The sequence below is a fragment of the Branchiostoma floridae genome, chromosome 3 (assembly GCF_000003815.2).
Source record: "Branchiostoma floridae strain S238N-H82 chromosome 3, Bfl_VNyyK, whole genome shotgun sequence".
In the NCBI taxonomy this organism is placed as follows: Eukaryota; Metazoa; Chordata; class Leptocardii; order Amphioxiformes; family Branchiostomatidae; genus Branchiostoma; species Branchiostoma floridae.
In genome coordinates this window covers 32,510,807-32,529,221 of record NC_049981.1, presented here as the reverse complement: position 1 = coordinate 32,529,221, position 18,415 = coordinate 32,510,807, and the positions used below count along the sequence as shown (strand labels likewise).

The 18,415-nt window shown below is 44.8% G+C and overlaps 1 protein-coding gene across 1 annotated transcript in view; it reads left to right on the top strand.

Moving 5' to 3' along the window:
- Positions 1–18,415, top strand: part of LOC118411393 (kin of IRRE-like protein 3) — a gene marked incomplete in the record, with an annotated part of 68,162 nt that overhangs the window by 22,723 nt on the left and 27,024 nt on the right. Inside the window, 3 exon segments of the mRNA XM_035813656.1 lie at positions 3,058–3,211; positions 3,824–4,020; positions 16,915–17,099. Coding sequence (XP_035669549.1) covers positions 3,058–3,211; positions 3,824–4,020; positions 16,915–17,099 — 536 coding nt within the window.

Sequence of the window (18,415 nt, the reverse complement as noted above, 5' to 3'; positions counted from 1 at the left end):
TAAGAGGCGTAAGAGGGATGGGATCTTAGGTAAAAGTTGACGTGGTGTTGTGGAGGTGGAAGTCTTGACGGATCGGTCGGAATTGCGGTAAACTGTTTGTGGTGAGATCTCGCTTCACCTCGCGATGATCCGCGAGATAATGTATGGCCCACTGGTAAAACGTTTGCCGACCTCATTTGTTTTATCAAAGAACCGCAGTCTGAGAATCCTTCCCGGTTCCTCCTGTCTAACAGTGGAGGGTTGCGTTCCTCTGGTTACACATGAAGACGACCATTTTGCCATCACAATGTGTAAACATAAGTACTTTCATCATCAACTAGTTCTTGCTACAAAATGTGTGTTTCCCACGATAAACTCAACCGTGTGCTGTAAGTATTAACAGTGGCTCATGTAATAATCTCTCTAAAGTCATGCAGAAAAGAACCTAATCTTTTGAAAAAAAGTATTTTAGCTACTATTAAAAGCACGTGCTTCTACATTCACTACCATTAAAATCACGTGCTTCTACATTCGCTTTTACGGTTGCCTTAAACCTTCCACCTCTACTGGATCTTCTCGAGGTTTAGCGTGGAGGTAGAATGCCTTAGTTCTCATCTCCTCGTCACGTCCTGACTTCAGGTCATCACGAAGCAGCGTGTTCAGACAGTGTAAGTGTCGCTCACCCTAATCGTCGCGAAAGCAAGTCCGTCTAAATCCCATCGCCAGGCGTTCCCCCGCACGTTTGTCTCCCCTCGCCCTGGCCGGACCTGCTTGTCAAGATAACTCCCGGCACACTTGAGGAGTAAAGCTCTTCCTTCACCGGGTTCAGAGATATTCATGAGAAGCTGTCAGGAGTGCCCGTCATCGGGAACAGAAGGGATTTTAGACACCGCGGACGGGCGAGGAAGTCGGGCTATGAGTGAACAGAGAGGGAGGGAGGGGGGCTTTTTTAGACAGGCAGTGAGAGAGGGAGAGAGAAAGAGAGAGACTTTGAGTGAGAGAGAAAGAGAGAGAGAGAGAGAGACTGAGAGATTCCAACTGCTCTTTTCTCTTTGCTTTTCATTGCTCGTTTATTTTTTTTCTTTCTAGCGCGATTTGTTTTACTTCCTTAACTTGTATTTGCTACAATGTCATGCTTTTATTGTTTATTGTTTATTAAGAAACTTAAAATGTCCGGACAATTGCTGGTCACAGTCCCATTAAACATAACATGGTACTTAAACAATGTGTGACTAGTACAAACAGCTTGATATTAGTTTGGTTGTAATTTTTAACCTGAAGTGAGCTCCATGTGTTTAGCCTGGTATCCAGCCGTAATATAGCTCCCCGAGTCTCTTCTCTCCTCTTCGCAATCCCAAAAGAGCAGAGAAGAGACTCGGGAGCTATATTACGGCTGGATAACAGGTGTCACATCTACTTTTCGGCGGCTCCAGGAATCGTCCCAAAACCTTACGAAAACTAGATATCCAGGATTCGTACTTCCGGTGCTGTCAATCATGGTGATTGACAGTACAGAAAACATTATTATGCACGCCCATGTTTCCATATATGGGTCGACCTCGTGAGACCTCGACAGACTCAAGTTGCGAGAGATTAAAACCCGGAAGTGACCGCTGCCCTCCCCATGATAAGGACGCCATCTGAATACTCTTAACACGTAAATAGAATGTGACGCTACACGAAAAACAACTTCAAACACACAACACATAATATAGTCGTGCGACTGTTATTGTCTATTGTTGTGGACAACGGTTGTCTTTAGACATGCGTTCAGAGTATTACGGGACACCCGCGGTGCAGGATACCATTGCGGTGCGTGCGTGACCCACAGTGACCGCTTGCTCGCAAATCAAAAATGGCGGGAGAATTCCTTATTTTCGTCAGGCGTTCAGGCCGTTTTCTGGATATCCAGGAATCGTCCTCCTGTTCAGGCCGTTTTCTGGATATCCAGGATTCGTCCTGAGCCTGTTCAAGCCGTTTTCTGGATATCCAGGATTCGTCCTGAGCCTGTTCAAGCCGTTTTCTGGATATCCAGGAAGCGTCCTCCTGTTCAAGCCGTTTCCTGGATATCCAGGATGTGGACCAGGCCTTGTGTGACAAAGGGACGCCATCTGGATGCTATTAACACGTTACCGTGAATGTGTCGCTATACGGAAAACAACAGTAACTTTATCCCATCTTGACTGCCATTTGTTAATTCATTACGCAAAAAGCATTTTGGGCCTGATACGTATGTAACATATAAACATCAAAGTATCATTATCAACATTCGTTTAAGTTCTGTAACACCAGGATCAACAGAATAAACTACACGATCTTCTTGCGGGGAGATACAAAGATGGCGGCTTTCTGACGAAAACAACATGCCCCCGCCCTCCGCATAGTCTCCTCCCTCGAAAACAGGAAGCTCCACCCCCACGTACACGTTCTGGATAAACACCGTCGTCTATCCAGGAAACGTCCTGTTTGCGACGATTTCTGGATATCCAGGAATCGTCCTTCTGCTCAGGACGATTCCTGGATATCCAGGATTCGGCATATTACGAAAGTTAGATACTGACGAAAGTTGGATACAACACCAGGCTACCATGTGTTGTCCTGAAGACGTTACGGGGGTGATCACTGTTGATGTGGGGCGGGTTGTATTTCTGTAACCAGACGTGTGTTCTGTGTTGTTCTGCAGATGTTGTGGGGGTGATCACTGTTCATGTAGGGCAGGTTGTAATTCTGTAACTTGACGTGTGTTCTGTGTTGTTCTACAGATGTTATGGGGGTGATCACTGTTGATGTGGGGCGGGTTGTAATTCTGTAACTTGACGTGTGTTCTGTGTTGTTCTACAGATGTTATGGGGGTGATCACTGTTGGTGTGGGGCGGGCTGTAATTCTGTAACCTGACGTGTGTTCTGTGTTGTTCTGCAGATGTTGTGGGGGTGATCACTGTTCATGTAGGGCAGGTTGTAATTCTGTAACTTGACGTGTGTTCTGTGTTGTTCTACAGATGTTATGGGGGGGATCACTGTTGATGTGGGGCGGGTTGTAATTCTGTAACTTGACGTGTGTTCTGTGTTGTTCTACAGATGTTATGGGGGTGATAACTGTTGATGTGGGGGACCCGGTGAGGATAAAGCGCGGAGACGACACCACCCTCTACTGCCAATACTGGGGCATCCAGGTGGACCAGGCGGAAATAGAATGGCATTTCCGGTCCAGTTCGTCCGTCACAGCTCCTAGGTGAGTAAAGCGTTTTGTTGTTGTTGTTGTTTATTTTGCAATTTTATTACAACAAGGCAAGACAGATGGTACTCCAGACAGCAATGCTGACATTGGCAGTGGTTTCTCGTATGGGGGAGCCGGGCGCAAACATCCGTTTAGAACATACAGGGCACAACAACTCGCATCTGTTCGTACACCAAACAAGTTGCTGAGCTGATCAAATTTTGTCCAAACCTGGAATTTCGAAGTTTTAGTGACGCTACCTGTTCCTTCTGACCCAAAATAAATCTACAAATTTGGTCAAATTCTTCAAGGAAAAGAAGAATTTTCACGGATTTTAGGTCGGCACTATCCTTATGTTACCATTTTTGGCTTTACACTGAGCAACTCCACCGTCAGCCCTAGTAAAACAACTTCATCCCACAATGATACAATATTATACTAAAGCGCTTACAAGCAAGCTTTCGACCAGTCTTCTGATCCTTTTCAAGTTGAAATGACCCAAAGCACAAGTCACACATCCAGACCGGAAGCGTTACGTCAGCAATGGGTCAAAAGGGCTTGGAAGTCGGTATCGGCCCCCGTCTCTGTTGACGTCTCATTTCATCCCACTGTCTTTTTCCCCCACAGGCAGCAGATTTTCCAGTACCGAGCGGACGGGAACATCGAGCACGCTTACGGGAACTTCGACGGGCGCGTAACCAGGGGCGACCGGGCCTCGCTCCAGATCAGGAACATCACCGATACGGACGACGGCGTGTACGAGTGCGAGGTGGGCGCGGTCGGGCACCAGTCGGCTACCAAGAGCATCCCGCTCACCGTCTTAGGTACGTCTGTAGTCTATAGACATTCGTTACTTGTAGATCCATTGACGTTCGGCTACACCACTCACCGTGTTAGGTATGTCTGGACATTCGGTGATTTTAGATCCATTCACGTTTGATCTGCGCTGTTGTCAATAACTCTAAGACCTTTAAATCCTTAAGACCTTAAAACTACTGCTGGAGACTGCAAAAGCTAGGTTTATCTTACTCTAGTTCCGGAGATAAAAAAAACAAGGTTAGGTCTGTAGCAAAAGAAAGATCATCCCGCTCATCGTGTTAGGTACGGCTGGACATTCATTACTTATAGATCCACTCACGTTCGGTCTACACTGTTGTCAGTCATATATATATATATCTAGTCCTGGGGAACAAAAGAAACAATGAGGGCGTAGTACCACAAACAGTCACTAATAGCATCCCGCATACCGTATTAGGTACGTCTGGACACTCGTTACTTATAGTAGAGGGGGGGGGGGGGGCACTATTTTGCAAAAATGCAATTTTTGATGAAATACGCCCCTAGAAATATGGAGACGGTCCATCTGAATATAAAAATGTAAAAAAAAAATTAAATCTTTGATTGCTAGCCCCCCTGTACATGCCCCCTGTTTTTAAGTTGACAATGTACTGAACTAGTATAACGCTATACTACCAAACACGCTTAATACCTTAGAAATACCTTTGAATAGATCTACTCACGTTTGGTCTACACTGTTGTCAGTCATATGTATGTATCTAGTCCTGGTGAACAAAAGACACAATGATTGGGGCCCTTACATTCGGCCATTAGTTTTTCCAATCCAACAAACCTTTAACATTCTAAACTGCTCCCGGAGAAAAGTTAGATAAGGCCTAGCTGTAGAGCTATGTCTTTATGTCTTGTGCCAAAAGCTATACATCGTTATGATACGGATAGAGCCGACTATGTCGCGGTTGGCTGTAGTTGAGTGATAGGCAATACTATAGTTGGACTTGGGCCGCTGTTACTCCCCGCTGCCGATCGGTCTTGTTTGCCGTTCTATTAGCGCAACATGACTTGCCTGACCCGCAGGGATTATTCATTCCTTAATTTTGCGTCTTTAGGGAACAGAAAAGGTTCTTCGCATTAGAGCAAAAACCACTCATCATACCGGTTATTCCCGTTCCTCAACCATTCAGGTAACGTGTATGCGTGCGGAGATATAACCTCCCCATTCACGATGTAAATTAGGATCAGGTCAGCGCAATGGAAGCGAAGATGCTGCAACAGGCAGCTGTCTTTACTGCTCTTTAGTCCTGATTCATCGCGCCAGTCAGAAAGCCTCGCTGTAAAAGGGCCGAGCGTGGATCTGCCTAGGAGCTGTACTCCAGTCGTAAAGATAGCTGCACCAGTCGGGTCACCACCCCCTCGTTTTCCACATGGGTATCAATTTCTTTCGCCAAAGAGTTCCCACATGAGGGATGGTATTCACCAACGCACCACTTTGGCTACCCAGATTTCCGAACATCAACGTAACGTTTAACCAATAGAGCTGTGAAGACATGATGGACCAGATTATTACTTCCCAAACTGGTTCTATATCAGCACTGGAATCACAGAGACATCCTCCTCGCCTTGTATCCATAAGTCTTCAATGACCTTCCGTAAGTTAACAAGACAGACGGAGACAGGAAGACTAGTTTGGTAAGAGCCTCTCTCAATGCAAGAATCTTTCTCTGGTTGAACCACTCCAACATGACAAATGGTAAACACAGATATATTGTTTTGGTTACTCATTCATGCAAAGAAGACTGCTGGTGGCGCTGTTTATTGCAAATAAACTTTATTTGAATTGAAAAAAATAGCAATACAATGTAGATACTAGGCAGCTAAATAGCTGGTATTATGACGACATACATTTTCAGTACAAAAATTAACAAAACGTAAATCCAATTAAATACTAATAACAATTACATGTTTTCTTACGTTTCTCAGAAAAAAGGGTGAAAATTGACACAACCAAAATAAAAAACATTCAAATCAACCTTGTCCTCACCATGACCGCTCTAACTATTTTCCCGAACGCGCCGGTACCATTACCATCAGCAGTACATGTACGTAATGGTAGCACAGATAGTCTAACAGGCGTCAAAGGGAAGGCGGCTGAGACACTCCAATCTATTACCAGCTCCGACCTCTTCATCCCGAAGTCTGCCTCCGAATGACATGAGAGTGGCGCCGCGCTCGCTTTCATAACGGCAGCGTACCTGGTGAGCCTGTAAAGCGGCAGTGAGAAATGGCGCGCAGGGAGACGGCTTTTTACCACCCCGGTCCGAGTGGGAGTCCCTAAGCCGGGATATCCATACGGATCAACGGACTACTTTGACGAATCGCCGCCTCACAGACCAGAGCGGTCCTCTTGTTATGAGCCATGGCGTGATGGCGTTTCTGTAAAAGCAGCGATTTGGATGATTTATGTGATCCGATCTTCATGCGGGCAGATTTTCGCTTGGCTTTTCTTGCCAACTGTTACAGTGATATTTACACGGAGGATGAAGAATTCTCTCCCATACGTACGTACAGAGCCAGATTGTGGCCTGGTGAGAGATGTACGAGAAAGGATATACGAGAGATTGTTACATTCAAAAATCCATGCAAAGCGCCCTTGCCCTTCTAGTAACGGGTGCCGAAGTTACTGCAGATGGATTTTCAAGGAATTATTCTTTCGATATCAGTTATATGACAAGGGCAAGGCCGCTGTATGGCAGGTGTACGCCTGCAGAGCTCTGAATTGCCATGAGAGGATCTCGCCTGGGTACCATCCGGGTAGTGGTTCGCTTCTGCTACTCGTCTGGGGAAATGTATATGCCAATCATTTGGTGGTGACGCCAGTTAATGAGCGAATTAAGGAATTGGTTCTAGAGCTGGAACAGGTGTTCCAACACCTGTTCGAATACAGTTTCTTGGGCGAACTATTACCCGGACCAATAAGCACCCTCGGCCAAACTTTGGACGAGAATTATTCCAGACATTAGAGATGCCCAAGTCCCCAAACGGAATACCAGAGAAAGGAAGTATACTGTGTAGAATAAACAACGGAGCAAACTACTAACCGAATGGAACCCAGACTAGAGAGGAGCATATGAGGAGGAGCACAGATCTCCATAGACCCGTTCGTTCGACAATTGCGTATTCGCCGAGCAAAACAGAAAGTTGTGGCATATCCTTATTTTAGCCTTCCGAAAATGCTTGAAATCTACGACACATGTGGATGGGATAAGGATGGATTTACATACCTACAAAAACATAGGAAAATCTATTAAAGATTCTACCAGCATTTTCCAAGAAGATGGCTTGTACAACTCTTAAATAGGCCAGATATCCTTCAGTGACTGAGAATGAACCCTGGGTGCCTGAGTGCAATAGTGACCTTTGCCTCTGTTGCGAAGAGTAACTAACCGACACCTAGTTTTAATGCCCGGCTAACATGCGCGGATCCCACTCTACCGGAGTGTCTCCCCGTCCCATTTAGGAGTAATTGCGCGCGCGTCATCCGCCCCGACGCCGCGCGCCATGATTAGACAAATCCTCCGCCTAATAAAGTGCCTGTAGCTTACGTGCCCCGCTTAAGTCTGAGCGTCACTTGAAATTAACCCCCTCGGTTGGGCGAGCTTTGAGGAACCAGAGTTTAAACCGTGATTCGGGCCGTAATTAGTCCTCTGCCACAGGCTCTTCTAATGTGTCGTAATAAGCATCTTAGGAGAGCAACATTGTCACCTTTCCAAAAAAGAAACTAGAGCACACAACTTGGCAACTATGTCATTATAATCTGAGTAAAGTCATAGTCAACTATGTCATAATGAACAAAGACGGCAACTTCAAACGAGCTCTCAATCATATCAGGGCAAGCAGAGTTCAAGCAGTTCTTTGAAGTATTCGGTCATAATTAGGCTCTGTCTGGAACTTGTACTATTTCCTCTAATAGGGGAATGAGCACCTTTGCAGATTACGTTGTGACTTTTAAATTGCAGTAAGGCCACAGCGAGTAAATTTTATGGATGACATCAGCGCGCGCATTACTTTTCGCCTAATTTTAGAAAAAAAAACAAGATTGTTTTTTCTTCGGGAATGGTCAACATCACGAGAAAGAACCAAAATGGGCAAATATGTTGTATTGTAGGCTAATGGTTGTACTTGTAGAAGTGACACTAGCCAGGTAGCCTTGACTGTAGTTACAACAGTGAAACTAAAAATTTAGTTAGATAGCTGTAAAATTGGCTCCAATATGGAAGCCATGATTGTTGTTGCCATGTTGGTAAGTGATACCAGTCTACCACACTAGTGTCACCTTTACTACACTAGTACACGTCTTGAATACAGAAATGAATGCCTTGTAGGCTGTGATACCATATGTTTTGTCGCTGCAATTATTTTTTTTTTTGCGTTCAGTGCGTTATGTGGAAAATTAAGCCATCTTGTTTTTCCCTATCTCACTATTTTTTGCCGTCTGCAGAGGATGTCATCCATACAATTTACTTGCTGTGGCCGAATAAAGATACAGAGAACACACCACTACATTATGAAAGCGTCACCTGTAAATAAGAACTGTTTAAAAGTTCATACCGTACTTCAAAGACTTTGGATGATGATTAGAGTCTTGCTTGAAGCTGCTCTAACAAGGAGCATCAGGTATAGACAGGACCATATCATTTCTGCAGATACAGAACATCCTACTTACTTGACATTCTGAACAAAGCTGGCACCTACACATGAGTGGTATATCACTACGATTAGGTACTTTGAGTCGTAATTAGGGTCTTTCTTGGCTCTGGTAAGTAACTTGTTACTTATAAGAATGCAGAACGCCTCGCAATGACAAAATGAGGAAAATTGGAGTCCCATCAGCGGGAATTGTGCGGATAATATGTCAATTCACGATGATAGCAATGAAAAGGAGCAAGCGCACATTTTAATTGCTATCTGGAGGATACAGCACTTCCAAATTATACCCCAGAAATGGGAGCCTTTCTTTATATTTTAGTGTCGCTGCATTTTCGTTAATCTGAAACATTAAATGGATCATTTTCGATTCTCTCCTCTGGGTACGCGGGTGTTCTTCTTCGGTTCTTCCCACAAAGAAACATCCGGGGAAGTTCTGTAGCGCGTCGTACATCACTCTGCACGGCTCATTACAGCTGTGCGCGCTGCTCTCTCTCGTCTGTCACTGGAGAAGCTGATTAAAATCTGCCGCTAATACATAACATTACGCGCCATTCATCGCCGGGGTTTGTGCAGAAATGGAACGCCGTTATGTGGGGCATTGTTCTTGCAAATCTCATCTACATTCTGACTATGTACCTTTTGATGGCATCTTTCTGTGAAGAAAAGTTTTAGCGTGTGTCGTGGAATCCTATGGGAAAGGTGGGTTCCCACCTACGTAAATGTTTACGCCCAAGTCCGTAGTAGGTTCGCATGCAAGTCTTAGCCTCAACCAGGCTACACGGGTCGCTGAAAAATAATAGAAAATGGACAAATACAGGCAGCAGGGTTGGCTCGTCGCAAACTATACTCCTTGGACAGCTAACTCCTCTGGTGTGTTATGTGTCTATATTTGTCCACTATTTGTTCAGGGACCTGTGGAATCTGGTAGAGGCTGAGAATTCCGTAGTGACGTCATACGGACTAGGATGTATACGCACGTGTGAACCCGGCTTTAGAATCAAGGTTCATGGGTCGTACGACAGGTTCACCACAACGAATTGAGGCAACTACTGAGCTACAGTCGTGCGACTGCAGGTGGAACGGAGGCCTAGTGGTTAGGGGTGTTCACCCGGTGTTGTCTCAGAACCTGGAGGCACCTGGGTTCGACAGGCACTGAACATCAATAGTGTCACTCGACACAGGGGGAAATGAGCTCTTAGCTTCAGATAGGGACATCTTTCAGATATGATGTAAAAAAAATAGGTCTCGTGTTTGAGGGGAGCACACCTCGAGCATGTTTAAAACCCACCACACTTTCTTTTTTCAAAATGTGTTTGGGTCCATCCTGGTGTGTGGATCAAATAAATCTGCCCTAATATGCAGGTTGTACTGTTCAGTATTCAATGCAGACCTGTTGTGCAACGCCAAGATTGTACGTACTGAAAAGAAGGCAAATATTTATGATAGGTAATAAAAACAACCAAACAAATTTGGCTGTGACAGAAAATGATTTTTGTAGACTGTCGGTGCTGTCGTGGCCGAGCCTAAAATCATACGAAGAAAAAATGCAGTATGACTCTAACTACGCCTTAAAAGTCACCTAAATGTTGCCGGAGTACCAGCCGATACGTCTATGTTGACACAGTAATTGTAGCAATTTTCTTGGCAACAAAAGTTCCCACCTTATCTACTGTAGCCACGGCGCTGCTCGCGCTCGGGGGGTCAGGGACTGGCCGGGACAAACCCTGCATTATCCTCAGGGGGTCCGGCTCTAATCGGGACAAACCATTCATAATGCCACGGGGAGTCCTCCTCATGCTGACTGTAATGAAGAAAATAATTTCACAGTATGTTTTTTGCAATATATTTTTGCATTATAACACAAAAGTTAATGGGATCAACCATAATGACTTACGACGAAAGTTGCATCCCAGTGGGCCCTTCCGCACTCTTCTACTCTGGCTGTTACAGGATGAAACTGCAATATTCAAGGAGCAGCACTGAATCATAAAAGTCCGCTACAACTTCGCACGGAGTGTAGTAAAAGGCAATACTCACCGTCCCGTGAAAGATGGCAGCAGACAACAGCGCGCATCACGATGGCTGGTGGCCTGTCTGATGACCCGGAGGGGCATTGCGTGGAGTACAGTTTGTCAAGTTCGCGTAGGCCGGGGTCCAGAGGGGTATCAGGACTGCTCCAGATAATCTGAGAACAGCTGAAGGAGTGCGCAGATGGGGATCCGGAGGAGGAAGAGGACTGCTCCGGAGCATCGCGTGAAGAACAGCTGAAGGAGTGCGCAGGTGGGGATCCGGAGGGGTATCAGAACTGCTCCGGAGCATCGCGTGGAGTACAGCTGAAGGAGTGCGCAGGCCGGGGATCCGGGGGAGTATGAGGACTGCTCCGGAGCATTGTGTGGAGTACAGCTGAAGGAGTGTGCAGGTCGGGGATCCGCGGGAGTATCAGGACTGCTCCGGAGCATCGCGAACAGCTGAAGGAGTGCTCAGCACAATTGCCGTCAAGTTCAAATTGAGATTTTTCCCAAACAAGTGTGTAGTGGTTGTGCCAATATCTGTTTCTATATTCCTTTTGGATTTTGATCTTTGGCATTACCCGCCCGGGAATAAATCCCGACCTTTTACTGTAAGGCAACATTCCATCCCTTGGGCACTTTTTGTTTCTGACGAAACCTTTAGTTACAAAGTTGTAACATTGTTGTCATCAGCATATTGACGTACTCAGCATGTTTCCGACTGAAGAACGTTGATTATTATACATAGCAACATCTTCTATCGGCTTATCGTCACAGAGAATCGCTCATATTTGCGAATTCGCACGCAGCTGCTACAGCATATGACACTCAATCCCTGCAGAGTTGATATTCCTTCCGATGTGGTGACAAAATGGTGGCGACGGGCCAACAACTTTCCTCTGCATCGCATGGAGCCATAACCCTGGAGAGGCATCTAGTAGGGCTGCTGGATCAATGTTCGTGTTCATGTCGGGATATAACATCAGACATATACACTGTATAAACTGCTGAAGGGTTGAAGAATAAGACTATTAGGTTGAAGAATAAGACTATTAGGTTTATTGTAATCTTAAAAAGACAGCAGCGTTCAGCGTTTAATGCTTTGGCTGGCAGCGTTCAGCGCTTAATGTTTTGGCTGTGTACTGTAACGACACCTTCCAACCAACTCTCATGATAAAAACAGAAAAGGAGCCGTCAATATGAATACAAACTGGACCAGAGGAGTTTAACTGTAATTTCCGATACAAAAAGTCGACTTGTCAAACCCACTTCTTCTGTGACGTCACGTTATGCAAATTAAGACCGTGGCTCGGTGAGCAATTGGTCATAATTTGCAGAAATAAAAACTATACTGAACTTCTGACCTTCTAGTTTTAACAAAATATTAGAGACGTATTCGACATCGTCATCCACAAGCAGTAACTGCTCAAGGCTTATCTGACATGAACTTGATGTTCGGTGACTATTAAATGCCGATGCTGAAGTATTCAAACCACATGCACAATCATGTAACCGGTCTGACATTCCCTTCGGTTCACTCGTTGCTCTTAAAATACCCGTGATAACACAAGGTTCTACCGTCTGCAGCAAGGTTATTCTAAAAGCTATCGACTTTTGTTGGATCTCAGACAGAAAGGCGAATGTGGCCAACCGCAAAATTGATTACACTATACACTACCTGAGATCACAGGGTATTTGGCAAGGTCGCAAACCTGAAGGCCCAAATTAGGGACTGGGGAGACTGCAGTCATTGCCTTAAATGCCCTTTGGTGGGAGCGGAGGGGAAGGTTGGAGCTAAAGAGGATCATTTGCATAATGTTTTCCCATGACGTTACAGCCGCCATGTATGCTAGTTGCTTGAATGTAATTTGGTTGTTTGGAAGGTGCCATACAGTCTCACCTGGTCAGGCAACCACCCGGTGCAGGCAAGACGCTCCAGTCACAAATCGTTAAAACAGCCTTCTCTATTATACATAGTTAACCCCATCCTGGCCTGAGCAACAACCTCCAGCCATAAGCCACATTTAAACAGTCCCGTCCAATTTTGCCTAGACACTCGTAACCCCACCTTGTCCCTAGCAACCATTTTCTCGGCCCCTTGAGGGGTTGCTGAACAGGTTTCACTGTAACTATGTGACCGTAAATAAAGATTCACCTGTCCCTGCCGGATTCAAGGTTTAAGCATCCAACATGGCGGATGGTGCTGACGTCAGAGTCACGTGAGTGTAAACATTAACACCATCCGAAGGTCACTAAAGTCGAAAAAGTATCATGAACGTCTAGTTTGGATTACGAAGTTTTAAGGTGATAGCATATTTGATGAGACGTGCTAGTGTTGACGCTGTAGCAGGGCCGAAAGCAGGAAAAATCTACCCTTATTTTACGGCTTTACTGTTTATCACCGTTTTGAGACACGTCTGAAAGCCAAATTTCCATGTCTATTGGTACAGGGAACAAGAAAACATTAGGAAATGGCATATCGCGTTTCTACACGTCGACTGAAACAGCACATACGCAGATACCAGCGGCAGATAAAGCACCCGCCGTTCACGCCGCTTACACGACTTGATTTTCATGGAAATGACGACATGCATATCTGTGCTCCCCGGAGGAAAGTGCGCGACGATCGTGAATTGGTGTAATAAATTTCTTCTGCTGAAAGTCGGAAGAGATAAGAGTGAGGAGTAACAACGTGGGTTCCTCTGTGCACCAGGCTCCACCGGCTTATTTCTTCGGTTCTCGGGTTTCTAAGTAAAAAATTCAACTAGCTGTAAAATGAAAATAGAAGGTTTTAAGGACAACTTTAATCAGTTTATTGCTAATTGCTAATTGCTAATTGCAGGTAACATGAAAGGATACATACGGTGTAAAACGATAAGTGTCTACTTAAGTTTAAAAGCTTACTTTAGATTCTGGGTTACTAGGTGGAAGACGAACTGTCCCACCTTTTCTATTATGTGTGGGTTTTGTGCTGTTAGAAGAAGAATCGTTTTCTTTCTTTAATCTGACATAAAAAAAAGAACGCTCTGAAACTGTGTGAACGAAGGTAAAAAGTTTCCTCAATACTCTACACTCAGGATAACCTTTAACCAATTTGTTTTAATTAAATTATAAACTCATTATATTGATGTAGCTTAATGGCAACGAAGCGTTCTCTAGTGCGCGCTGAAATCGAGTTTGGATGACTGGACGGACACAGAGAGAAATGCCCCTGATGGCCACTATTGGCTATTGACTTCCATCCTGGATAAGTGTTAGTGGAGATTCGATGAGAAGTATGGGTAATTACAACAGCAGTAATTGTTGATACCTCCGTTACTTTCGGCTGGGGAAAAAAATCAATCTCGCCCATGGGGCGGAGATATACTACAGTCCGTATGGGAGACGTTTTATTACCAAAAGCTTTAATGATACGACAAAAAGTACAGTGACTTTCCTATGGTCGACCATAAACTACTAAGGAGGATATAGAATACATCTCAAGACTCTTCTAACTAAACAATATAGAATGATAACAAAAATCTTTATACAATTAGATAGGGCTAAACGTTGGTGTTATTTCTAATTTGTGTTTTTTTCTAATAGCTATTTACCTATATTTGCATTATGGGAGCTTTGGAAGAAGAGATGCTGCTACAGTTATCGCTATGGACCGCTCTTTATCTTTGACTTTGTGGTGGTAACATCAGACCCTATACGAGCCTGATTTAAAAAATAAAAAAAACTGAAATCACAACACTATATAGGAGCAAAATGAGACAAAACAGCTGACTCGTCCAGAACATGTTTCCTCGCAGCAGGACTGTCCTTGGCAAATTTTCCAATTCTCTTCTACAAAATGCAATTATGTGGAATAAGTCATCTATAACGGCCTGGAAATAGAATTATGAAGTCAATAACTTCGTTGGAACGTTGCCAAATTGACATTAATGGGAAAAATGAATATCCTATGAAATAAAATCCCGACGTTTCAAATCAACTTTCCCATTTGTCAGGGACACGGTGTGTTTTGATTAATTTGCATGACGATAAAGATTACTTTTCTGACAGGTGAAATTCCCCAACCTTCTGTACGGAACCTTATCAAGGGATCCGAAAGGACCCACAAGATTTGTCCCAACGTCTCTGCGATTCTGTGTATATATGTATTACATTGTATCTTAACTGCAATCAAAATGTGATATTCAGCACACAACAATGGCGCATCACAATTATAAAAGATGAGATCAAATTCCAAGAAACAAGATGCACTATAGAATGCGATAAGAAACGATTCTGCTTAGAAGTATTATCATGAATATTAATATGGTGGATTTAGTGATAAGCAATGCGAGGTTGCCTACTAGTTTTAAAAAGGTGTCTCTACCATGCAGCCTACTATACATTTTGGATAGAGAAAAAATCCGGAAAGTCATCTTCTGCTTGGATAATCGCAGAGGAGCGAACTAGAGATGGAATAGGATGAATTCCAGGCTACTCTTCCCAATCCAGCACCCACCTTGGTTGGCTTGTCTGGAGCAAAGTCGAGGGAAGGTCCTGATGGTGTGGCTCGGGCTCAAGCCAGCTCTACTTTCCGTTATACAAACCTCGTGGTCTAGTAAAGTCTTATCTATTGAAACTGGACGTTTTTATATACCTCTCCCTTCATGTATCTGACCATCCGTAGCAGAGTCCCAATATTAGAATGAAGAGTTGGGGAGTAGTCTGATGCAAAATCGTAGAACGTTCCTGAGGCCGGGGCTTTAGTCAGCTCTACGTTCCGTTATATAAACTCCCTGGTCTCCTAGAGTCTTGTCTATTGAAACGTGACGTTTTTATATACTAGTACCTCTCCCTTCATGTATCTGACCATCCGTAGCAGAGTCGCAATATTAGAATGAAGAGTTGGGGAGTAGTCTGGTGCAAAATCGTAGAACGTTCCTGAGGCCGGGGCTTTAGTCAGCTCTACGTTCCGTTATATAAACTCCCTGGTCTCCTAGAGTCTTGTCTATTGAAACGTGACGTTTTTATATACTAGTACCTCTCCCTTCATGTATCTGACCCTCCGTAGCAGAGTCGCAATATTAGAATGAAGAGTAGTCTGGTGCAAAATCGTAGAGCGCTCCTGAGGCCGGGGCTTTAGTCTAGTATAAAGTCTTATCTATTGAAAGTGACGTTTTTATACACCTCTCCGTCCATGCATCTGACCATCCGTAGCAATATCAGAATGAATCCTCCTGGGTTAATTGGATTTTATGGGATCGATAAAACCGCCAGCTTCGGAAAATCTAAGATAACACAATTCCCGCCTTAATCACCGCGTTCCATCATAATTAACCTCCGCAAGATGGATGCTTGTTGTGGGTCTGCCTCTGGTCAATAGGGTTTCTCTTCCATCTTCTGTTGTACAAACAACATCATCAATCTTCCTGAGAGTAAAAAGAGTATGATAAAATGTGGGTAGAAAATCTTACAGGTTTTTAACAGGTGTGACAGCGATCTCGCCCCCCCCCGTGATCTCGCCCCCCGGGGCGAAATCACTAGCGATCTCGCCCTCCCCGGCTAGTGATCTCGCCCCCCTACCTCGCCCCCCTTTAGCGATTTCGCCCCCCCCCCCCAAAAAAAAACGGATTTACACGACATTTTAGAAGTTGATTGGTATAAATCAAAAAATGCAGGTTCAGAATGATATAAGTACACGAGTTTGATACATAACTCCATTCATAATTAACCCCCGTAAGATGGATGCTTGTTGTGGGTCTGCCTCTGGTCAATAGGGCTTCTCTTCCATCATCTGTTGTACAAACAACATCATCAATCTTCCTGGAAAAAAAGAGTATGATAAAATGTGGGTAGAAACTCTTACAGGTTTTTAACCGGACAATAGGCGCAGTACTTATTGAACAGATGAACTAATGAATTGTCCATTTCTGCACGCTGTCTTTGAATGCGCGTTTGGTGTATACTAGTACTTAGGGATGATCAATTCAGCCAACAAGTAGCTATACCTTAGAGGGATTTCCTTCGTGTTCACGATAGACATTTGCATTGTTTGTCTACTTTGCATGGATTAGTACAAAGTTACGTTAGAGTAAGGGTTGTGATGTGTGAATACTACTAAATAGTCTATCATGGCGCTGATGCATTCTTAGAGAGTTGATACCGGATCTTTGCGCTGTTTGTTAATTTCTTTGTTTCATTTCCTTTTTTTGTTTCTTCCTTTTCCAGTGCCACCTTCCACTGTTGAAATCACCGGCTGGGACTCCCAGTCTCCTTTGCGAGCGGGGGACCCCTTGCGGCTGTCGTGCACAACTACAGGCGGCAAGCCCGCGCCGCAGATCACGTGGCTTAGAGGGAACACTGACGTCACACCGCAGGGGCCTTCACCCACGCCTTCCCCGGACTCCACACGGGTAAGCTGTCAATCAATCATTCAATCAACCAATCAATCAACCTGCCAATCAATCGGTCAATCAATCAGTCAATCAACCAATCAATCAGTGAATAGATCAATCAATCAATTAAAGAATTTAATTGTACATCAGCCCATAGCTTTGTAATGGCAATGACAACTGATTATTAGTACCAGTGGACAAATTTAAATGGGCTGGATGTCTAATCTTCGTCAGATTTTTCATTTACCAAGAAAATAATTTTTGAATTTCTGAAGTAAGTACTGAAACTTACTGATTCAGTTTTTATAACACTTTTTGGAAGTCTCCCATAGATAGAAAGTGTCCTGAACTTGCTGTTCATTTGACCTCCACATGAAATGATATCCCAGAGTCAATTTAACGCCATGAAAGACCGGTCTTACTCTGCCTCTCCAGCTGACTGGGCTTGTATCAGAGTCTCGCTCTGCCAGTGATACCCACTTAGGCTCTAATTTGGATGATAGTTTCAAACACTCCAGTTGCTATGATCTGCGAAGACATGTACAGTTCAGCAATCATCATAATGGGCCTCCAGTCCATTGGGCCTCCAGTCCATTGGGCCTCCAGTCCATTGGGCCTCCAGTCCATTGGGCCTCTAGTCCATTGGGCCTCCAGTCCATTGGGCCTCCAGTCCATTGGGCCTCCAGTCCATTGGGCCTACAGTCCATTGGCACTCCAGTCCATTGGGCCTCCAGTCCATTGGGCCTCCAGTCCATTGGGCCTCCAGTCCATTGGGCCTCCAGTCCATTGGGCCTCCAGTCCATTGGGCCTCCAGTCCATTGGGCCTCCAGTCCATTGGGCCTCCAGTCCATTGGGCCTCCAGTCCATTGGGCCTCCAGTCCATTGGGCCTCCAGTCCATTGGGCCTCCAGTCCATTGGGCCTCCAGTCCATTGGGCCTCCAGTCCATTGGGCCTCCAGTCCATTGGGCCTCCAGTCCATTGGGCCTCCAGTCCATTGGGCCTCCAGTCCATTGGGCCTCCAGTCCATTGGGCCTCCAGTCCATTGGGCCTCCAGTCCATTGGGCCTCCAGTCCATTGGGCCTCCAGTCCATTGGGCCTCCAGTCCATTGGGCCTCCAGTCCATTGGGCCTCCAGTCCATTGGGCCTCCAGTTCGTTGGACCTCCAGTCTATTGAGCCTCCAGTCCGTTGAAAGAGAAGACGGACGTTATATGCAGTGTTGATTATACATGTACGGGTTCATTGTACAGGACAAATTCCCCCTAGCTCTTTTCGACAAGGACATTAAGCAGAGAGGACCACTGTTTAACGTCCTATCCTAAGGACTACAACCCTT